This window comes from Hyla sarda, chromosome 10 (assembly GCF_029499605.1).
Source record: "Hyla sarda isolate aHylSar1 chromosome 10, aHylSar1.hap1, whole genome shotgun sequence".
Taxonomy (NCBI): domain Eukaryota; kingdom Metazoa; phylum Chordata; class Amphibia; order Anura; family Hylidae; genus Hyla; species Hyla sarda.
Genome location: NC_079198.1, coordinates 111,945,815 through 111,970,388, shown reverse-complemented (window position 1 = coordinate 111,970,388; position 24,574 = coordinate 111,945,815). Strand labels below are relative to the sequence as shown.

General features: G+C 40.8%; 1 protein-coding gene and 1 long non-coding RNA gene across 3 annotated transcripts in view; one reads left to right on the top strand and one right to left on the bottom strand.

Moving 5' to 3' along the window:
• The window catches only part of LOC130294472 (uncharacterized), a 110,562-nt gene that overhangs the window by 32,725 nt on the left and 53,263 nt on the right, over nucleotides 1-24,574 (bottom strand). The window lies entirely within an intron of this gene.
• Nucleotides 1-24,574, top strand: part of FLI1 (Fli-1 proto-oncogene, ETS transcription factor) — a 116,148-nt gene that overhangs the window by 54,589 nt on the left and 36,985 nt on the right. Inside the window, exon 5 of the mRNA XM_056544308.1 lies at nucleotides 12,011-12,079. Coding sequence (XP_056400283.1) covers nucleotides 12,011-12,079 — 69 coding nt within the window. The remainder of the gene's footprint in view (nucleotides 1-12,010; nucleotides 12,080-24,574) is intronic.

Sequence of the window (24,574 nt, the reverse complement as noted above, 5' to 3'; positions counted from 1 at the left end):
TAAAAAAACTCAAATGTTTTTCACAAAGTAAGTATGTTTCAAATTGCTCTATTTTGACCAACTATAACGTTCTCATTTTTCTGTATAGAAGGCTGTATGAGGGGTTTCTTTTTTGTACTATGATCTGTATATGTTTTTGGTACCACTTTTGTATATAACTGAGTATTTTATTGCATTTTATAATTTTTTTTATGTGCTGTGACCAAAACACAGCAATTTTGGACTTTATTCTTTTTTACGTTTACGCTGTCAATTGTACGGAATTAATTATATTTTGTTATAGTTTGATAGTTTGGACATTTACACATGTGGCAATACCAAATATGTTTATAATTTTTCACATTTTTTGCGGGGTTAAATGGGAAAAGGGGCTATTTTTATTAGGGGGGGGGCTTTTTCACTTTTTTATTTATTTATTTTTTTTACACTTTTTATGTTCCCATAGGGGACTATTTATACTATTTGATTGCTAACACTGTTCAGTGCTATGTACTGTGTAGGCATAGCACTGATACTGATCAGTATTATTGGCAATCTTCTTCTTTGGTCTGCTGGCCATCTGCCATGTGTGATCAGATCAGCCATGTAAAGCGCTGCATTGCCACAGACCCATGATCTGTATTGATCACAGCATCTGAGGGGTTAATGGCGGACATCAGCGCCATCGCTGATGTCCACCATTACCGGCAGGTCCCTGGCTACTGATAGCAAGCATTGCTCTGGTGGTCACAATGTCATGTAGAGGATGTAAATATATGTCCTGGAGTGTTAAGTACCAGTGCATCAGGACGTACATTTACATCCTATGTCCTTAAAGGGGTACTCCGCCCCTAGACATCTTATACCCTATCCAAAGGATAGGGGGAAAGATGTCTGATTTCAGGGGTCCTGCCGCTGGGGACCCCCGCAATCTCGCTGCTGCACCCGGCGTTTGTTTAGAGCGTCGGGTGAAACAATTGCGTGAAACAATTGTTATCTGTCCGTCAAGCTGAATGCACTGGCATCCATGCCAGGAATGGCACAATGATGAATGTTTTTACCTGCACTTTTGTAATGCAATAAAGGAAAGAATAACGGAACACTGGTGAGTGCCACTATAATTTCTTATTTGCTGGATTCAATGAACTTTTACTCTTGGAAGTAGAGCACGATCAGTGGTGAGCAAGCGATCCTGAGCCGGGGATGCCGCAAAGGGAGTGAAGCCAGTTAGTAGTTCCAACCAGCTGTTTCTTAGTGGAGGTATTAAAAAGAATAGGAAATATAAGGGAAGAATATATAACTCCTACCGTCTACATCCACTACTTGTTTTGGCATGGAAAAAAATGTAGTGGTGTTTTTTTTTTAAAAAATGCTATGTGTGACACCAGCCCAAAGTTAATCTATGATTACAACTTATCACCTATAGGTGACAGGCACAGGGCTTCACTATGTTCATAAATGAAATAGTGAAACAATGAAACAGCGGCTGAATGTATGGAGACAAGGGATTCCTCTGTTCATGATTGGAAGCGCTTTCGGACCTCACTGGTTAGATACTTATCAACCATCCTGTGGATAGGAAATACATTTTAATCTTAGGCTAACTCAGTGGTTCTTAACCTTGTTGGAGGTCCTGAACCCCACCAGTTTCATATGCCCATTCACCGAACCCTTCTTAATTGGAAAAATAAAATATGATTTTTTCAAATTCAAAACATAGGAGGTATATATTTACGTATATATTTATACATAGGTGCACAAAATGAACAAAACCTTTAAGAACAAAGAACAAAACCATGAAAACATGATTTTCACACAAAAACATGAATATTTACTGTAAATCAGTGTGACTTCTGCTGTTGTCTTTCAGAGACCAGTTCAGAAATGCGCTGCTTTACCTTGGCAAGTGCCACTCTCGTGCCATAGTCACAACAATGGCAGAGTTCCCCCACATTAGGCAGGCAGAGTTCCCCCACATTAGACAGGCAGTGTTCCCCCACATTAGGCTGGCAGTGTTCCCCCACATTAGGCAGGCAGTGTTCCCCCACATTAGGCTGGCAGTGTTCCCCCACATTAGGAAGGCAGTGTTCCCCCACATTAGGCAGGCAGTGTTCCCCCACATTAGGCAGATAGTGTTCCCCCACATTAGGCAGGCAGTGTTCCCCCACATTAGGCAGGCAGTGTTCCCCCCATATTAGGCAGGCAGCGCTCCTCCACATAAGGCAGGCAGTGTTCCCCCACATTAGGCAGGCAGTGTTCCCCCACATTAGGCAGGCATAATTCCCCAACATTAGGCAGGCCAGTGGTCTTCAACCTGCTGACCTCCAGATGTTGCAAAACTACAACTCCCAGCATGCCCGGACAGCCAACGGCTATCCGGGCATGCTGGGAGTTGTAGTTTTGCAACATCTGGAGGTCCACAGGTTGAAGACCACTGATGTAGGCAGTGTTCCCCCACTTCAATGCCCCGACCACCGCTCCGGCTACAGTAGTAGGTCTCGGGACCGGTGGTCGGAGCACTGAAGATGAAGTGCCGCTGGTAACTTACCAAGCTGGCCAGCGCGCGTCTTCCTCCTTCTCTATCCTCCGGTCCTCTGCGCCTTCGTTTCTATGGGCGCACGCACGGGACGTCAGTGACGTCCAGGCGTGCGCTATGTCCTGGCGGCCCCTGCGTTTTTAAACTTAATGCGGGGCCGCAGGGAGTTAATAGTGATGGGGAGAATTGCCCCTTCGCTATAGGACGGGCAAACACCGTCTCTGCTCGGGGCCCCCAGATATTGTTGGGTTTGCCTGTCCTGTTGCGACCTCCCCCGCCGAACCCCCGGCACTGACTCGCCGAACCCCTGGGGTTCGATCGAACCCAGGTTAAGAACCACTGGGCTAACCCATTTAAATGTATGTAAATCTACATGCCACCGTGTTATCCCAGTTTTGCCACAATGTTCATTGATCTGCCATTTTATGTTCAATTATCTGGGGAAAACCTTGCGATGTGTATATATAAATAAGACTTGTCTATATCTCTGTTAGTCTGGATTTGTCTGATGCTTCAGCAGTCTGTCCCACTACTCAAACCTCACATTTTTGCACTTTACCGACCCACAGCACAGAACAGGAAATAACTGTGTCTGCGCCCTTTTCACTGGACAAAGCAGACATCTGTATCCCATGTGCCACAGGTCTGACCAATCTCCAACACTGCTCAACCACTAATGACCCCTGACCCGCTGCCACTGGGGTCACCATACGCTGGCAGCAACTGTTGGCATTGTGTGTACAGATTAACCCTTATGATGATTGATTACTTCAGTCAGCAAACATTTTCCTTTAAAATATATTTTGAGATTTGTATGAGTTATTGTGATATGCTATGAAAGCTCAGCATCATGTCGGCCCACAACACAGCCCACCCACATGTCAGAACAAGAGAGAGGAAGTGTGCGGCGACTATAGGGGAACGAGAATAATAAAAATTAGACGTTTTGACATAAAACCATGTTAGGATTGTTTCACAAACTTCATGTGGCGCCATGAGTTTAGGAACTAAATCCACTAATAGGAAATAATATTTTTCACTATTTAAAGGGGTATTTAAGGAAAAAACTTATATATAAATATATAGATGCAAATCATAAAATGTTGCAGTATCTTGTAATACCTTTTATATTGGACTAACAGCATTTTGTAGAGACACGCTTTCGGGATTCCTCCCTTGCTTTGGACTTGATAAAGAGAGGAATCCCGAAAGCTTGTCTCTACAAAATGCTGTTAGTCCAATAAAAAAGGTATTACAAGATACTGCAACATTTTATGATTTGCATCTATATATATATATGTATATATATATATATCTCAACTGGCTCCAGAAAGTTAAACAGATTTGTAAATTACTTCTATTAAAAAATCATAATCCTTCCAATAATTATCAGCTGCTGAAGTTGAGTTGTTCTTTTCTGTCTGGCAACAGTGCTCTCTGCTGACATCTCTGCTTGTCTCGGGAACTGTACAGAGTAGAAGATGTTTGCTATGGGGATTTGCTTCTAGTCTGGACAGTTCCCGAGACAGGTGTCATCAGAGAGCACTTAGACAGAAAAGAACAACTCAACTTCAGCAGCTCATAAGTACTGAAAGGATTAATATTTTTTAATAGAAGTAATTTACAAATCCTGTTTAATTTTCTGGAGCCAGTTGATATATATATATAAAAAAAAGTTTTTTCCTGGATAACCCCTTTAAGATTTCTCCATATCTTGTTTACAAATGTTCTAGCCTGTCTGACTGCAGATCAAGGGATCATTTAAATATTCCACATCATCAGTGTTGTAGATCAGTGCTTGTGACGTGCACTAATAGAAGTTACCTGAACCTCCCCACATTTCCAACACACAATTTGAGCTTACGGAGCATGTGCAGAGCAAGTGATTGTCAAGATTTAAAGAGATATTCCCATAGACATTTATGGGTTATCCACAGCTACCTCTGGAAAGTGTCCCCAACCTCAATTCCATATGGTGAAGTAGCAGATCCAGGCTAAAAGGCTGCCAATAATTTTGTCCAGACCATTTTTGGAGTTTGGTGTGACATTATGTCCAATTTGCTTTTTTCCTCCCTTTTTTGGTTTAGTTCCAATACACACAAAGGGAATAAACATGTGTATAGCAAAACATGTGTTACTGCAAGAAATACTGTGAGAAATACTTCATTTTCAACATTTACAGCCATAACTGTATATATCATTCATGTGTTAGAAATATACACTGCATGGGAGGGGTGTTTAAGATAGATATTTATGTGTGTGTGTAGATGTGTGTTATTGCAAAGTTATTCAGTCAAGGTATGTGTTTTTGCAGTGTTAGTCACAGTATGGCGGTATTGTTCTGTACAAGTATGGCGTTGTCATTCAGTCAGGGTATGGCAGTATTGTTCTGTTCTGGCGTTGTTATTCAGTCAGGGTATGGCAGTATTGTTCTGTACTGGCGTTGTTATTCAGTCACGGTATAGTGGTATTGTTCCGGTATGGTGGTGTTATGCAGTCACGGTATGGCGGTATTGTTCTGTTCTGTTGGTGTTATGCAGTCACGGTATGGCGGTATTGTCCTGTTCTGGTATGGTGGTGTTATGCAGTCCCAGTATGGCGGTATTGTTCTTTTCTGGTATGGTAGTGTTAATCAGTCACGGTATGGCGGTATTGTTCTGTTCTGGTATGGCGGTGTTATGAAGTCACGGTATGGTGGTATTGTTCTGTTATGGTGGTGTTATGCAGTCACTATATGGCGGTATTGTCCTGTTCTGGTATGGTGGTGTTATGCAGTCACTATATGGCGGTATTGTCCTGTTCTGGTGGTGTTATGCAGTCACAGTATTGTGGTATTGTTCTGATCTGGTATGGCAGTGTTATGCAGTCATGGTATTGTTCTGTACTTGTATGGTGGTGTTATGCAGTCACAGTATGGCGGTATTGTTCTTTTCTGGTATGGCAGTGTTATTCAGTCATGGTATGGCAGTATTGTTCTTTTCTGGTATGGCAGTGTTATTCAGTCATGGTAAAGCGGTATTGTTCTGTACTGGTATGGTGGTGTTATGCAGTCACAGTATGGTGGTATTGTTCTTTTCTGGTATGGCAGTGTTATTCAGTCATGGTATGGCGGTATTGTTCTGTTCTGGTGGTGTTATTCTGTCACAGTATGGTGGTATTGTTCTGTTCTGGTGGTGTTATGCAGTCAAGGTATGGTGGTATTGTTCTGTTCTGGTGGTGTTATGCAGTCACAGTATGGCGGTATTGTTCTTTTCTGGTATGGCAGTGTTATTTAGTCACGGTATGGCTGTATTGTTCTGTTATGGCGGTGTTATGAAGTCACGGTATGGTGGTATTGTTCTGTTATGATGGTGTTATGCAGTCACTATATGGCGGTATTGTCCTGTTCTGGTGGTGTTATGCAGTCACAGTATTGTGGTATTGTTCTGATCTGGTATGGCAGTGTTATGCAGTCATGGTATTGTTCTGTACTGGTATGGTGGTGTTATGCATTCACAGTATGGTGGTATTGTTCTTTTCTGGTATGGCTGGGTTATTCAGTCATGGTATGGCAGTATTGTTCTTTTCTGGTATGGCAGTGTTATTCAGTCATGGTATGGTGGTATTGTTCTGTTCTGGTGGTGTTATTCAGTCATGGTATGGTGGTATTGTTCTGTTCTGGTATGGTGGTGTTATGCAGTCACAGTATGGGGGTATTGTTCTTTTCTGGTATGGCAATGTTATTCAGTCATGGTATGGCGGTATTGTTCTGTTCTGGTATGGCAGTGTTATTCAGTCATGGTATGGTGGTATTGTTCTGTTCTGGTATGGTGGTGTTAGGCAGTCACGGTATGGGGGTACTGTTCTGTTCTGGTGGTGGTATGCAGTCACAGTATGGCGGTATTGTACTTTTCTGGTATGGCAGTGTTATTCAGTCACTGTATGGCAGTATTGTTCTGTTCTGGCAGTGTTATGCAGTCATGGTATTGTTCTGTACTGGTATGGTGGTGTTATGCAGTCACAGTATGGCGGTATTGTTCTTTTCTGGTATGGCAGGGTTATTCAGTCATGGTATGGCAGTATTGTTCTTTTCTGGTATGGCAGGGTTATTCAGTCATGGTATGGCAGTATTGTTCTTTTCTGGTATGGCAGTGTTATTCAGTCATGGTATGGTGGTATTGTTCTGTTCTGGTATGGCAGTGTTATTCAGTCATGGTATGGTGGTATTTTTCTGTTCTGGTATGGTGGTGTTATGCAGTCACGATATGGCGGTTTTGTTCTGTTCTGGTATGGTGGTGTTATGCAGTCACTGTATGGCGGTATTGTTCTTTTCTGGTATGGTGGTGTTATGCAGTCACGAAATGGCGGTATTGTTCTGTTCTGGTGGTGTTATGCAGTCACGGTATGGCGGTATTGGGGGAACATGTTCACATGTTTACAGATCCGACAAGATTTTTTTGCAAAAATCCTTGCACCAGCCCTGTAGTATGCTGTTGAAGATATTATGCTTTCAAAGAAACAACAGACTCCTTGATGTAGAAGATCCTCGTAATTTACAGTAGAGAAAACATTCCCGCTCTCAGTGCAGTACTGTATTAGGAGGAGGAGTGCCAGCTGCTCATGTGACAATTGGTTCCAGATTTTGGTTCATATATGAACCAGGAATGTCACTTGTGATTTTGTAAACATTTCTAGCAACTGGAACAGTGTAGAATTAGTTTTTTTATGTTAACAGAGCTGACACCCTCAAACATGTGTCCATTGGTGAGTTTTTCCAGAAGAATCAAGGAATTCATGGTTTTGGTGAAGATTCCTATAAATCAGTAATAATATTCAAGAAGTATTCAGCTTTAGAGCACTGCATTTTTATAAGGTGATGTCTTTTATATAACCCCTATTATGGAATATGGGCTTAAAGGGGTACTCTGGTGGAAAACTAACATTATACAGATTTGAAATCACTTCTATATAATACTCTAAATCCTTCCAGTGCTTATTAGCTGCTGTATGCTCCAGAGGAAGTTGTGTAGTTCTTACCAGTCTGACCACAGTGCTCCTCTGCCACCTCTGTCCGTGTCAGGGACTGTCCAGAGCAGAAGAAAAATCCCCATAGCAAACCTCTCCTGCCCTGGGCAGTTCCTGACACGGACAGAGGTGTCAGCAGAGAGCACTGTGGTCAGACTGGAAAGAACTACACAACTTCCTCTGGTGCATACAGCAGCCAAGTACTGGAAGAATTTAGATTTTTATATAGAAGTAATTTACAGCACTAGTTGATTTGAAAATATTTGAACTTGTCATTAGCTCCATGTAGGATTTACTCTGAACAGATGTGCCATAGTAATTATAGTGGTATCATCATCCGGGAAAGGGGCTCCAAGTCATGGGGCAGTTCTTGACCCTGATTGACAGATGTCTCCTATTTGCATTTAAGAAGAGATCTGTCAGGGTCAGGATCACCAAGATTACTGGAAACCATGGCTGGTGCAAGGATTTTTGCCACCCTAGGCAAATACTTATTTTGCCGCCCCCTTGATCCTGTCCATTGGCTCCACTCTTTGACACACCCCACCTTACTACTGGGGTGACTCACTGTAACAAACCGCACCCTTATGTACTCACTTTACTACTAAGGTGACCTCCTCCTCATGAAATTACCTTATGACTAGGGTGACACTGCAACATGTGACCTTCACTTTAGCTCCGCCCAACAACATGTAACTGGTCACTGAATGGTGACATCGTCAAATGTCCTTTACCATCTAGTATGCTGGCTTGGGGAGAAGGCAGAGGGAGGGGTAAACATGATTCTGAGTTGGTCAACTTGAGCTCTGGACAATCATGCCGAGGAGGAGCGTGCCGCGGCGATACAATGTTTCTCTATCTGGCCAACAGGAGCTCAGCACTGTCACATCATATAGACTGTAATAATTACTGTGTATGTGATGTAACAGTGCTGTGCTCCTGATGCCCGGATAGAGGAGCCAGCACAAAAAAACTGTGCCACAGGTGGTGCCCTCATCAAGGGGATGCTCTAGGCAGCGGCCTATTCTGCCTATGGCTAGGGCCGGCCCTGTTCAGAACCCTGTTTCTGGCCAAAGATACGACTAGAGTTGCTCTGAAACAGTACATTTGTTCCATGTAAGTCATAGAACGTTGTCATAGGGCAGCCTGTGTTTCATGCTCTCCTTGGTACAGGTAGCATAAAACAGGTTTCAGGTTTTTTTTTCCTAACTAGATCCAGAAGCTAAAACATTTGTTTTTTTTTTTTTTCTAATCTGTTTTTATTTTCTGAGTTTAATGTTTTTTTTTTTTTTTATTATATTTTTTGTACCCAATTATGGAGGCAGAGAAGATGTTGATGTTGCCTGAGCATTCTTCAAAGCATTTAGAGAAATACTTTATAGCAGCCCAAATGGACAAATGAATCATTAAACTGGAGATGACTCTATTGGCTTCTGTAGTAGTGTTGTTGGCATGCTCTAAGAACTGTGCAGAAGTCGTTGTGTAGGAAGGGGGAGGAGGGGAGTTGTGACCATCATATATTGTGAATGGCCTGAACCATTTTTAACTATTTTGGTGTCACCTTACATTGTAATCCTGCTTGTGAAGAGAAGGGGCAGACCACTATTAGGCTAAGTCTCCACTTGTTTTTTTTTTTTTGCAAAACGCCAAGAAAAACGCCAATTCTGCCGCATTATGTTTTTTTGGCCAAAAAACGCTGCGGCCAGATATTAGCTGTAAATCAATGAGAAATCGCAAATGTCGAATTCCACTTGGCGTTTTTTTAATCCTTTTGGCACTTTTTCACTTTTTTTGTTTTTTTCAGCTCCTTGGGCGTTTTGAAAAAAACGCTGTATGTCGCTCAAACCAGTGTTTTTTCACAAAATCGTTGCGTTTTGCTCCAATAGAAGTCTATGGGAGTGAGAAAACTCCAAGAAAAACGATATGTGGGGTTTAACTTTGGCGTTTTTGCAGGCGGTTTTTAATCTTTTTTGGACTTTAGCGATTCAAAAAAATGATGGAGATAAAATTTTGTAGGGTACCCTTATAAAATTTTTTTTTTAAATATACAGTAGTGAAGGAAAAAATTGTATCTAATGAAATTTATATTCTTTTAAAAAAAATGTTTTATTACTTTTTAAACAGGGATCAATTTATGTGTGCGGGGAAATAAAAATGTAGCTGACAATTATAAAAATGTATTGTGTGTGGGTTTTTAACTTTTTTTGCTTTATTTTTTACATTTATTTTAGTTAGTACTACTACTCCCAGCATGGAACACACTGTTCCATGATGGGAGTAGTAGTACCTGTACTAATAGACAGATAGATGTGGCGGCCGCTCTTCTATCGTCCCCTGCCCTGACGAATATTTACACTTATTCATATTTCCCACAGAGCTGTGATTGGCCAGATGGTTCCAGCCAATCACAGCTCTTTGTGTGAAATCGGAGTGTGTATATATATGGCGTGCAGGGGACCATAGTAGAGCGCCGGCAGCATCCATACATTATACAGGAGGATCACAGCAGGTGTCAAGAGGAGTGACATCCGCCGTGATCTTTCCATAACTGCAGCTACTACTATTCCCAACGTGGAGCACACTCTGCCTCATGCTGGGAGCTGTAGTACCTGCATTAATAGACAGATCGCAGCGGGTGTCAGAAGTTACACTCACTGCGATCTGTCTATTAATGCAGGTACTACAGCTCCCAGCATGGAGCAGAGTGTGCTCCATGTTGGGAGTAGTAATACTTGCCGATAAGAACAGATCGCAGCGTGTATCACTACTGACACCCTCTGTGATCGTCCTGTCTATAGCAGAGATGGAGCGGCTGTATACATCGCTCGCATCCCTGCTCTGCACTATACTCCGGGCCGGCCACTCATTCATTCATCTTTTCCTCAGAGCTGTGATTGGCTGCAACCATCCGGCCAGTCACAGCTCTGGGCAGAAAATATGAATGAGTGATATGAATTTCTATTGACATCACTGGCCGGAGTATAGTGCGGAGAGGCGAGCGCTGTATAGAGCCACTCACTTCTCTGCTATATTATGGACGATCGCATCGGGTGTCAGGACTGAGACCCGGGGCGATATGTCTATAGTACAGGTACTACCACTCCCAGCATGGAACAGTCTGTTCCATGCTGGGAGTAGTAGTACTACATAAAAAATGTTAAAATTTAGAAAAAAAAGTGAAACACACACACTTTATTAAAAAATAATAAAAATTGGGTTTTAAAATATATACATTGCGTTTAATAAAAAAATTTCCATCACTGCTGCATCCTTTTTTTTTTTCGGTACCCAACAAATTTTGGGTACCAAAAAAAACTCCAAGGTGCAATTTCCACACAAATGAAAAAAAGCCGGAAAAAACGCCAGAAAATACACCAGAAAAAACGCATGATGACGTACATTGCACTGGCGATTTTTCAGGCGTTTTTTTTAATCCCTAAAAATGCAGGACAAACAAACTAGTGGAGACTTAGCCTAAAGCTTAGTGTCCAGAATGAAAACTAAGATTTGAGAACAATTTTATAAATACTAGTGTTTAAAAGGTCCTATTAACATTATGCTTCTTTAAAGCTCCCAACATATATGCTAAATATGTCCATAGACTTTCGCTGCCACATGAAGGCCAAAAGAGTTTATTTGTTCCAATGATTTTGCAAAAAAAAAGAGAAAAAAGTTATGGAATAGCATATTTACTTTACATATTTACTCACTGTATTAAAACTGTTAAGTATCCATTGAACATAGGTCATGAGCTTTTCATGACATCCATTAAATTGATGCTATCATTGCCCATGATGCCAATGTCGCAGACTCCCTTTAACCTATGTATCGGAAGATCTATCAGGTATACATATTGGACATAAAGAAAGTATGTGACCAAGGCTTAAGAAGGAATTTTCCTAAAGAGACAACAATTTTCTGTTAAATGTATACATACCATTGCTGTATTGTATCAACCGTGTCTTATTCATGCCGCCCATCTCTATACCTTCTTCTCAGGGTAGACTGTGGTGTTAGGAATTAAGGCTTTGTGCTTGTTACTGTTGCTATGTAAGTACCAGAAGTAAAGTCATATACAATAAACCTGGATAGAGAGAACATTTGTTTCTTGTATTTATATGTTGTATAACTATTGGAAAGAATTATCAAGAGAGAACAAATGGTTTATTCTACAGACTAAGAACTGTATTTGAAACAAGGCTTACAGAGAACAGATAGCCTTATTGGGAGAGATGTATTATAACCTGTCTAGAGTAAAAGATCGCTTCCTTCATTTTTGAAAAGGCCTCTGAAAAATGAAATAAGCGATCTGATTGGCTGCTCAACTCAAGGCAACTCAGCAACATTTCCTGTGGACAGATTTTGATAAATCTCCCCTATTGTGAGCAGTCATGTTCATCATCTACTATGTATTAAGATGCCTGACATTCAGAAGTATCCAGTGTGTATTTCCTCAGTAGTAATATGTACATATGCTTTCTTTACATCCAGGTATTTCATCAATGGGCTATACTGCACCTTCACATACAGAACAGGCTTCACGGGTGACTCCTAAGGAGGGTAAGTTGGACTACTACTTATTTCGAACTTCTTGTTGTTGTGCTTTAATATTAATTCCTTAAGAGGGTTCAACGTCATATATAGCAATGTAGGTGAAGAGGAGCACCGCGGTAGGGATTCCTGATCCGTCTGGGTGCTCAGCTTTAAGAACAGACCGATTCCCAAATAATATCCAATAAAGGTAGAAGCGGCACTCCAATAGTGAAAAATAAATTGTAGTTTATTCACACATCTATGCAAAAGAGCGACGTTTCGGCTTAACAATAAAGCCTTTCTCAAGCATGAGAATGCTTGAGAAAGGCTTTATTGTTAAGCCGAAACGTCGCTCTTTTGCACAGATGTCTGACTAAACTACAATTTATTTTTCACCATTGGAGTGCCGCTTCTACCTTTATTGGGGTGTATATATATATATATATATATATATATATATATATATATATGTTGTTTCCTTCTGTCATTGTTTCACAGTAAAGTTAAATGCAGACTAAATTCATTGCAATCCTAAGCGTTTTTCTGTTCCATATAAACTGCTTAATATACTAAAGTGCTGGTATTATCACGTCTTTAGTTTCCTCTTTATTTTTTATAACCATAGTCTGCATAGATTATTACAGTGACTGCTCTGCTGAGATCTGCATAACACCATCTCTATGTATAACATATATGTTATACAATTCTGTATTTAGGTCCAGTGGAGAGGATTATGGCATGTTCAGCATAGGCAATTGTCTGCACAGAGCCAAGCATGCCTGGAGCAGGTTACCAGGGTATGAGGGAGGTTCTCCAGAACATGTTGAGGTTTTATGGTCAGCCACATGAATCTTTGACATTCAAGATGGGGTTCTGTAATAAAATAGTGTGACTTAATAGAAAGCAGATACAAAGACATTTCTTCTCTTTCTCAAATATTAAACCAGTAAACAGGTGTTTCACTGCTGTGGCTAACAACTACCTGGTTGCACTTCCTCAGAACTACGATTCCCAGTTTTCCTCAGTGCTTCTGCCAGTTCACCACCGAGAGCTGTTGCAATAAATCTAATCAGTGAGGTGACTGTATTCATTCCCTGTCTGCTCCTTTGCCCGTAGCATTGCTCAGCAGAAAGTAAGCTAACAACCATGAAACTTGGTTATCTCTCTATTAGATTTTATTTTCTAGTGTGGCTCAACATTACCTGTCATGTATTTGAAATGTTGGGTCAGAAAGGTATTATAAGGGGCATATGGTATTGCGTACACATTCTGCTTCAAGGTTTAGAACAGCTTGTATGTTTCAGAGGTTTTAGAACCTAGTACTTGAATATGAAAACTTTAAAAGGACCCATACACACTATGGAAATTCCACTCCGAATAATTCAGAGCGTAATTCCACGTGCAGCAGCCTCTGGCGGAATCAGTGCCGATTGCCACACGGGCAGTAAGCACCATCCCATTGACTCCAATACAGTTCAGTCTTCCACCGGGATCAAATTCCTCATCTGAAGTTCTGCCACTGAACTTCTTACATTTGAACTGAGAAGCATAATTCCCATTCAGATCAATGGAAGGCTGTTGGAAGCAGGTTCAGCTGGGAATTTTCTAGTGGAAATTCCACACAGAATCTCTGTAGTGTGTACAGGGCCTAAGATATAGCCAGTTTTAGACAACAGAAAAAGGAAATATAATGCTTTACACTAATTAAAACCTCCTGTTATCTAAAGAAGTGGAAGGGACAATATTACAGAGTTACCAGGCATAGACAGAGCCCAGCTGATACTGCCTGAGATTCCATCCTAGGGCCTAGTTCCGAGCAACCAGCTGAATCAAAAGCTGTCAGAATAGTTATTCACACATCATTTTATATCTACCAACAGATATTTTCACAGCTGCAGTCAGGTATTAGTACAGCTACTAGGAGCAATTTCCATGGATGCTATCCAGGTAGTTCAACTGCTACTGCCAGGTATTCCAACAGCTGTTCTCCTGGAAACCTTGGGTCCGGACATCATTTGGATGTTACTGTGACATGTACCATCTAATTAACATTGTACAGACCCCCCCCCCCCCCTCATGTAAGTGGGGTCCCCTAATTACAGTGGCCTCTTTCTGCAGGATAGTGTTCTGACCACACTGCTAATATTTTTCAAGAATGAGGAACACATAGAATAAATGGTGGTAACTTGGCCTCAAATTCCCCGAATCTTAGCTTGATTGATTTTATCTGTGGTATGTGCTAGAGAAACAAGTCCGAACCATTGAGACTACACCACAGAACTTACAGGACATAAAGAATCTGCTGCTGATACTACAGGATACCATCAGAGGTCTTAAAGAGTCAAATCCTCGACAGGTCACATGTTTTGGAAGCTCAAGGAGGAACTACTAATTTTATATTCTAGCCGATAGATGTACAGTGACCCTCCGACCTACGATGGCCCCGACATACGATCATTTCAACATACAATGGCCTTTCAGAGGCCATTGCATGTTGAAGGCAGCATCAACATGCGATGCTTTTGTATGTCGGGGCCATCGTATAAAACGGCTATCCGGCAGCGCAGACTGCTTCAGCTGCCACCTGATAGCCGTTTACGGTGCCCCGTGTGGTCCGCTGACGATCACTTACCTGTCCTCGGAGCTCCGGCGAGTCCTCTTCGGGTTCCCCTGCATCGTCGGCGCTCTCCATCGACGTCATCACGTCGCTGGGCACGCCGTCCTGTCATCCAATAGGAGCGGCGTGCGTAGAGACGTGATGGCGGCGACGGAGAGCGACGTTCCCAGGCAGTAGAGACCTTCCCGGAGCATCGGGGACACCCAGAGGATGCGGCGACAGCGATGGATGGCGACTTCCAGGGCAGCGGTGACGAACGGTGACGGTCCGGAGCGGCGAGGACAGGTGAGTATAACTTCCAATACCAGTGGTCTTCAACCTGCGGACCTCCAGATGTTGCAAAACTACAACTCCCAGCATGCCCGGACAGCCGTTGGCTGTCCGGGCATGCTGGGAGTTGTAGTTTTGCAACATCTGAAGGTCCGCAGGTTGTAGACCACTGTCCTATACTTTTCATTGCACGGATCCCTCAACATACGATGGTTTCAACAAACGGTTCATTTGGAACGGATTACCATCGTATGTTGAGGGACCACTGTATATTCCTATTTATTTTATTTTTGAATGGAGCATGCACTCCTGTGTGCTACTCAGTATCTGTCCATTCATTTTTACCCTGGAAACAGCAGAGTATTGCTTCTGTGCAGGATACATGATGAGAGCCATCATCTGTAGATGGCTCGGAGCCTGAGGAGGGATTATCACTGCATATGGTAAAAATCACACTAGGCCTCATTGCAGGTGCAGCCTTTGTGCATCACATAATAGGCTTGTAAGCTCAAGTGTCTGCCCTCTCCATCTCTCTCTAGCCGCCTCTGTACCTGGATGAGCAGGAGCTCTCACTGTCTCAATCAAGGTGCATTAGCAAAACAAAAGCTTGTCAGTCAGCGCTTTTCTGGACCGGGCTTTGATGGCAACTGACAAAAGGTTCCTTTAGATTGGGCACATTATCCCTTAAAAACATACACATGCAGCACAGGCCTATGCTTTTGTTTTTCGGTGTCCTAGCCTATTCTCTTCCCCACCCCCTTACAGTGCTGCCTCTCCTCCATTATGGACCTGTACATCTCTCCTCTTTAGCATTGACAGGTGCTGAGTGATGTGGCAAATTCAGTTCACAAATACACTGATGCTTGGGACTGTATTTTGCAAAGAGGTTTATTTAAGTAATGTCAGTCAATGATGGATAAACACCTGCATGTACCAATGGTGAACCAGAAACACGGATGCACATTTATTATTCAGTTTATGACCCCATCTAGAAAAATGTGCCAAATTTGCAACACCTGTCTTCTACACCAAAAAAAGAAACAAGTTCTTAACCACTTAAGGACTCAGCCCATTTGGGCCTTAAGGACTCAGACAATTTTATTTTTACGTTTTCGTTTTTTCCTCCTCGCCTTCAAAAAATCATAACTCTTTTATATTTTCATCCACTGAGTAGTAAGAGGGCTTGTTTTTTGCGTGACCAGTTGTCCGTTGTAATGCCATTAATCACTTTACCATAAAGTGTATGGTGCAACCAAAAAAATACTATTTGTGTGGGAAAATTAAAAAGAAAACCGCCATTTATCAAATTTTGTAAGGTTTCGTTTTCTCGCCGTACAATTTACGGTAGAAATGACATGTGTTTTTTATTCTTTGGGACAATACGATTAAAATAATACCCATGATAACATACTTTTCTATTACTGTTGCGCTTAAAAAAAATCGCTAACTTTTTAACCAAATTAGTACGTTTAAAATCCCCCTATTTTGAAGACCTACTACTTTTTCATTTTTCCATAAGCGGCGGTATGAGGGTTAATTTTTTGCGCCGTGATCTGTACTTTTTTTTATTTACTTTTGTTACTTTTATTTTTACACTTTAATAGTCCCCATAGGGAACTATTTATAGCAATCATTCGATTGCTAATACTGTTCAGTGCTATGTATAGGACATAGCACTGATCAGTATTATCGGTCATCTTCTGCTCTGGTCTGCTCGATCGTGGAAGGCAGCGGAGGCAGGTGAGGGGACCTCTGTTTGCCGTTCTGGATGATCGGATCGCTGCGGCAGCGCTGCGGGCGATCCGATCATCCATTTTAGTGACCACAATGCTGCAGATGCCATGATCTGTATTGATCACGGCATCTGAGGGGTTAATGGCGGACATCCGTGTGATCGCGTATGTCCGCCATTACACCAGCGGGTCCCTCGCTGCTATCAGCAGCCGGGACCTGCCGCGCATGACACGAGCATCGCTCCTATGCTCGCGGTTATGAATAGGACGTAAATGTACGTCCTGGTGCGTTACGTACCAGCTCAGGGGTTAAGGGTTTAAAATTTACTTTTAAATTTTAATTAGTTGCACAAATTTATGGCTTCTCATGACAGGTGTAACAGGGAATGCAAACAATTCCAAATGCAACAGATTAAGGGTTCGTACAAATTAAATAGGGCACAGTTCTCAAAAACTACTTTTGACAATGTATCTGGTGCAAAATATGCCTGTAGGCTACTAATTGTTAGTTAGGGAGCCAGGATGCATCATTTCCTATTGCATTGTTATTTTATACAGTAGCTGCATGAACCCTAAAACAGAGGAACCATAGAGCATATCACTAACCAAGCACAGATACAACAATCAACACGCTCTATTCTGAAAGTCTTAGGATATAAACAAGATATTACTATCCATCCCTTACAGCAGAAAGGGGTCTGTTTCTAGTCTTCAGAGCAGTTTGAAGCAAAAAACATATCTATGTGATTACATGATTCTTGGGAATTTATTCAGCAGGATTTCGACAGAAATTTAATGAAAAAGCTGCATTAGATTTCATAATTTTGTATGAGGTCAACATGTTTCTGTCAGCTAAAATTGTTAGCAGTCTGCATCCAACAAAAGCAGTAATGTTCTCCTAGCTCCCACACTCAGGATGTTTCATATTAGTGTATGGGTATACATCAGTAAGACTAGGTTTCCACTTTTTATTTCTGGCAGTTTTTGGAAAACTGCCACTGCAGTTTTTGAGTCAAAGTCAGAAGTGGATCCATAAGGGAGTAGACGTATAAGCCCTTTCTTTATATGTCCTATTCCTTTTGAATACACTTCTGACTTTGGCTCAAAAACTGCAGTGGCAGATATCCAAAAACTGCCAGAAATAAAAAGTGGAAACTTAGCCTAATACAGACCCGAACTACGGCAATATCACAGATAAATTGCCATAAATAGGATATCAGTATTGTACCCTTATTTCTGTACAGTAAATACTGATGTCTTCTTGGGAGGAAAGTTAGCTATACTTTGAAATACAGATACAATATAAATGACATACAGAGGATATAAAATATCCATATTACATACGGTATGTCTAGAAAAAAACTGATGTAATGAATGCAAAATCAACCTTAGGGATTAAAAGAAATGTATCAGTAAAGAGACTGCAGAAGTTCTCTTTATAGAACAGGAAGGGTCAGATCACTATTAGGCTCAGTGGCCAGAACATAAGAATATAGACATTGAAAATGTTTAATGTAGAAAAAGCCTCACTAAACATTCTTAAAAAGACGTTTAATGTTTAAACCATGAGTCATTTTCTAAAGACACATTCCCTTTAAAAGGAAGTAACTACATGCAATGATGCCTGCTAAAATTTTTAATTAAAGCAGGGTTCACACATTGCATATTTATTTCAGAATATAAAATGTAATTGAACATATAAAGTAATGATGTACTTAGACTTATCAAAGCTTTCAACAACACAAACCTGAATCAAGTGTCCAACTATGAGACTGTAAATCCTGTACCTAATATGCAGAATTCCATACGATTCTAAATGTGCAAACCTAAGTGCAAGGCCATGTAAGCAAGACCATAGTCTCTGAACCTGCAGGCAATGAACGTGTTCCCTAATCCACAGAACTAGTTCTCACAGACACCTTATGTGTTAAAGCAGAAGGAAAAAGTGAGGTCACCGCGTGTAGTCATCGGAGATGTTATTTTTACACTGGAAATAACACTCTTCTCAGGAGTTAGAATTCCACAGGCCGCTATTTGCGCAGTACCTGTTCTATCAATATCTTGCGGGTTTGGCAGAGCCATTCATTGGTGGGTGGAACCATTACTTTTGGTAATGTACTTTTTTTTACCCCATGATGCCAGCAAAATAACAGATTGCATGGTTTAGAGACTGAGGCCACAATGTGCTAAACAGAAAGAGAACCTTCAATTATACAATACAGAACAACTTATCAGGAATTTGCTCTTTGCTCAGGGCACTTCTCACCTACAGGAACACAATTTGTGTAAGCTGGGCTTATAATGTAAATTATATAGGTTTTATAAACACTCTAAATTAGCAATGGACAACCTGCCATATAATGGTGGCCTCACATGTGGCTCTTACACCTTCAAAAGGACCATACATCTCATTTAAACTAGATGTGTAGCCCATAGCTGTAGTCTGGATGTGAGTGGAAAATCAGAGACTATATCCCCCCTGCCACACCCTCCCAGGCAGCATAAAGATTAGGCTAAGTTTCCACTTGTTTTTTTCCTGGCAGTTTTTGTAACACTGCCACTGCAGTTTTTGAGCCAAAGCCAGAAGTGTATTCAAATAGAATAGGACGTATAAAGGAAGGACTTACACTTCGCCTCCCTTATGGATCCACTTCTGACTTTGGCTCAAAAACTGCAGTGGCAGTTTTCCAGTAACTGAGAGAAAAGAAACCAAGTGGAAACTTAGCCTTATGGTGCTTTTTGCCACGCCGTCTCAGGTGCAGTAAAGATAAAATACAGTAAACCTAAGATAGCAGCCGCTCCGTTTTCTATGATCAGAGAAATCAGTAAGAGCTGCTTCTTGATCAGTAAGGCTACGTACACATCACTGCTGCGTTCCTTCCTTTTCAGGTCCCGATGGATGCCATTGACTGAATGGGGTCTGTCAGGTGTCCGTTATTTTAGGGGAGTCTCCGTTCAACTTCCGTCTTTTCCAGGGCTGTGGAGTCGGTAAATAAATGTTCCGACTCCGACGTTTTTTTGTACTTCCAACTCCTCTGTATAAATATGCGTATGTATTTATAAACACTTACAGTTGAATCCAAGAAGCTGTTCCACCAAGTTCTTCTAAGCTCTTCTAGCAGAGAGAGGTAGTTGGGCAGAAGCTGCTGCCTTCTCCTTTGTGTGTGCTGATCTGCTGCTGAAGATAGGGCAGTGGGAGGATCCAGGAAGGGGCATTTATTATAAAACATGATTTCCCTAGTAGAATCCCATAGTCATTTTTAAAGTTTAAGCTAACAATCAGAGTTTACAAGTTTTTATAGCCTTAGCTGAATGGCAGCAGTTTTTCCAATGGTTTACAGCTTCAGTATTGAACTATTGACCCTCCATTCCCTTCACTTATACAAGTGTCTCTAGTCCTGCAAAAAACATATTTACTTAATCCCTTATGAGTGAGAGGCTAGGTTACCCATGGGTTCCCTGTAACAGCAGAACACAACACTATAGAACGTATAAGTATTGCTGCTCCTAATTGTGCGTTATGTGCCATATAGTGAAGCACATGAAAAGCATGCTTCTTCGCGGTCACTTAACGTGTTCATTTTGCGGTTACGTGAGGCACTGCACGCATTGGTCTTTATTCTTACAGTAGAGAATAAACTTATAACTTTTTGTGAATTGGGACACTTAAACTTGCTTTTTTTTTTTTTATTCCAATCTAAATTACCCTTAAATCTGATGGTTTTTGTGCTCTTCCTACCAAGGTTGCAAAAAGAGAAAATATAAACAAAATAAATCCATTAAGCACACTCAAGCAAGGTTGTTGAAAAGCTGTCCAAAACACAAACTTTTGCACACCATGGACTTTAATGGATTCTCCAATATTTAGTTGCAAATATTCCATAAAAGTAATAGGACAAATGTTTTAACCTTCTTGAAGCACCTATCCAGATGATTGAAGGCCATAGTGTTATGACCCTAAACTGGGAGGAAGCCCCAATGCTTTGTCTTATGGTAGCCTGTATGACTTCAACCACTGATACAACTTTATCATCCTTTTCCATATACACCCTCTTTCTTTTTTGAGTCTTTTTGCTCTCCATTTTAATTGTTTTCCTTTGAAATTCCTCTGCTAATGTTTTGTCTGATTTCTCCCGCTGACCCACCTCAGCGGCTGGCCACTGTGTTTTTTCACGGGAAGCTGAAAACAAAGACCGGTTGTGTTAAAGTTGGGGGGAGGCAGGAAACTTAACTCACAGGGGACCCTCCCAGTTCTGCCTGTCCCAGAGTCCGACTCCAGCATGTGGAATTAAATCTGACAGCCTGTCTGGGACACGTTCTAAGTAATGATTATCTATCCACTTTTTTCCAAGTGAAAGAACCACTATTTTATTAAGTCTACACCGATCTTACAGCCAGTTGGGTTTGTTTCTCTATTCTTTAAAACAAATCCAGGATCTGCCTCTGCCAATAGACTAATAAATCTTTTCAGAGATCTCATTTCATGAACTTTAGTTATATAAAAAAAAGAAAAAGTAGGAAAAAACTGATACTACAGAAGCAGATTAACCTATCATCATACATCCACCTATACATAACGTAATGGGAAATGGGAAGTCACGACACACCAGGGCGGGAAGCAGACTGCTCAGCAACATTCAGTGATACTTATTATTATGTTATTTTCTAAATATATTACTAAGAAATCTTTGGTGCTAAACACATTCCTCAGTACTAATCACATGTTCTACAATTCGCATTATGATATCTGCATAACCATTAACACATATTAGACAAGTTTTACAGCCATGAGTAGGGATATAGAACTCCTGCAGGAAGAGACACTGTCACCAAATGGGACATTCCAATTGTTGATTGTACATTTAAACAATTCCTTCTTATTTTCCAAAATCTCTGCTTGCTCTTAGGGGGATGGAAAAAAAAATGATGGTGCACATTCATAGACTGTGCTTAGTCCTGGTCACAACGCTGCGGGATCCTTTAGGGTAGGGTCACACGTGCTGTAGTTTGTTGCATATTTGCTGCTACATATTTTACTACCCATCAAAGTCAATGGGTAGCAAAATATGCAGCAAAATACGGCACAAATTACCCTACCCTTACAACGTATCAGTTCTACAAAAGTCTGAGAGCAAAAACACAGCATCAGCATATGACTCGGTTCACATGGAAAAATATAACACAAAATACAGATGGTAGCCCTTTTCACAATCTAGGACATAAATTAGCCCCATTCCACACCCTGGATTTCTGACAGATTTTCTGCAACAGAATAAGTGACGTTGTTATTTAAAAAAAAACACAAGCACTACAGTTCAGTGTGATTTATGGTGGATATTCCCATTGAAAACAATGGCCCGCACGTTTCAGAGTGCTTATTTTGGCGCATCATATGCAACGGGAACAAGGTCCAAACAGCTCTCATGTTATAAACGTTTACCATAAATCAGCCTGACTCTTTCAGCTCACAGAGAACTGCCTATACTAGATACAATGGTAACAAAACTGCATCTGTGAGCAGTAGGTCTGTACAGATTTTCTAAACAAAAGACTGTTTCCACTTACTGACAGCAAGGACATGAAAACATATTATAAAGCAGCAGAACTTTTCATTACACAACATTTTATGTCCATAGAACCCCTGTGACATGTCAATGACAGGTTGTGATAACATCTGCTCAATCTGCATCTGCTGTTCCATATTTACACTTTACTGCAGTTTACATTTCTATGAAATAATCCTGACACATAGGAGGTACATTGTCCTATATATATGTCAGAAGGGTTAAACTTAATGTGTATGGGTTTTTTGTTGCTGGAAAGATTTAAAATTCAAAGTAAAATGAGGAGTGGATATTTTCCCTTTATTTATTATAGAATTACATCGCCCAACATATGGAAACAGTTCAGTGAAGGCTGCTTGTAAAACACAGAGGCTCTATTCATCTCCCCCTAACTAAAATATATTCTAGCGTTCGCAGAACAGTGGCTCTAAAGGGAACTGCTCTCCTGCCAGCAGCACGTTGCTTACCCAATACAGGTTCTTGGGTGGCCTTGTGATGCAACTTACTAAAGTATTAGAAACACTGAAATGTGAGATATAGTAATAGAGGACCATATGTGTACTGTAAACATAAAAAACAACAAAAAAAACAACTGGAGTGCCCATTAAAATATGACTTTTATTAGGATCACTTATATTAAAATAAAATAAAAAAGAGGTTCCTTCCCCAATAAAACATCAACTAGACATTCTGGGTGAGAGATTCTATTCCTTCGTGTTTATAAAATGTTGTCCTGTAACAAGCATATTTAAATACAAAAATCATACCCTAAGTTTATGGTTGATATTTTTAGTGGTGGAGGAATCAGTATGGAGGGTACTCCACTAGAAAACATTTTTTTTTTTTTTTAAATAAACTGGTCCCAGAAAGTTAAACAGATTTGTATAATACTTCTAATTAAAAATCTTAACCCTTCCAGTACTTATCAGCTGCTGTATGTTCCAGAGAAAGTTCTTTTCTTTTTGTATTTCCTTTCTGTCCGACCACAGTGCTCTCTGCTGACACCTCTGTCCATGTTAGGAACTGTCCAGCAAAGGATCAAATCCCCATAGCAAACCTCTCCTGCTCTGGACAGTTCCTAAAATAAACAGAGGTGTCAGCAGAGAGCACTGTGGTCAGACAGAAAGGAAATACAAAAAGAAAAGATCTTCCTGTGGAGCATATAGCAGCTGTTAAGTACTGGAAGAATTAAGATTTTTAAATAGAAGTAATTTACAAATCTGTTTAACTTTCTGGCACCAGTTGATTTAAAAAAAAAATAAAATAAAATAAAGTTTTCCAGGGGAGTACCCCTTTAAGCCTATTCTCATGATCCTAATAAAAGTTAAATGGGGGCTGCCATTTGCAAAAACTTCTTATATAATGTAGATAAAAACATTATATGTATATCTGTAAAATACATTGATTAACAAATGTGTATATAGTCTGTGGGTCTCGGTTGGGACAAAATACATGAAGTGTGGGTGGGACAAGCAGGGCTCTGTACACTGAGGACAAGCAGGGCTCTGTACACTGAGGACAAGCAGGGCTCTGTACACTGAGGACAAGCAGGGCTCTGTACACTTAGGGCAAGCAGGGCTCTGTACACCGAGGACAAGCAGGGCTCCACGCTGTCCGATCAGCGTTTTATTGCTCCAAGCCTGAGATCCAGGCTTGAGCAATCAAGCGCAAATAACACTGATCAATGCAATGCTATGGCAATGCATTGAACAGTGCCTGCAATCAGTGTAATGCACGTTAAAGCCCCCTATGGGGGCTATAACATTGCAAAAAGAAAGTGTAAAAAAATAGTTAATAAATGTGATTTAACCCCTTCCCTAATAAGTCAGAATCACCCCCCCCTCCCTTTCCTATTTAAAAAAAAACTGTGTAAAAAAAAAAAATAACCATATCTGGTATTGCCGCATGTGTAAATGTCCAAACTATAAAAATATATTGTTAAAGGGGTATTCCAGGCCAAAACTTTTTTTAATATATTAACTGGCTCCGGAAAGTTAAACAGATTTGTAAATTACTTCTATTAAGAAATCTTAATCCTTCCAATAGTTATTAGCTTCTGAAGTTGAGTTGTTGTTTTCTGTCTTACTGCTCTCTGATGACTCACGTCCTGTGAGCTGTGCAGTTCCTATGGGGATATTCTCCCATCATGCACAGCTCCCGGGACGTGACATCATCATTGAGCAGTTAGATAGAAAACTTCAGAAGCTAATAACTATTGGAAGGATTAATATTTTTTAATAGAAGTAATTTACAAATCTGTTTAACTTTCCGGAGCCAGTTGATATATTAAAAAAAGGTTTTGCCTGGAATACCCCTTTAATTAAACCACACGGTCAAT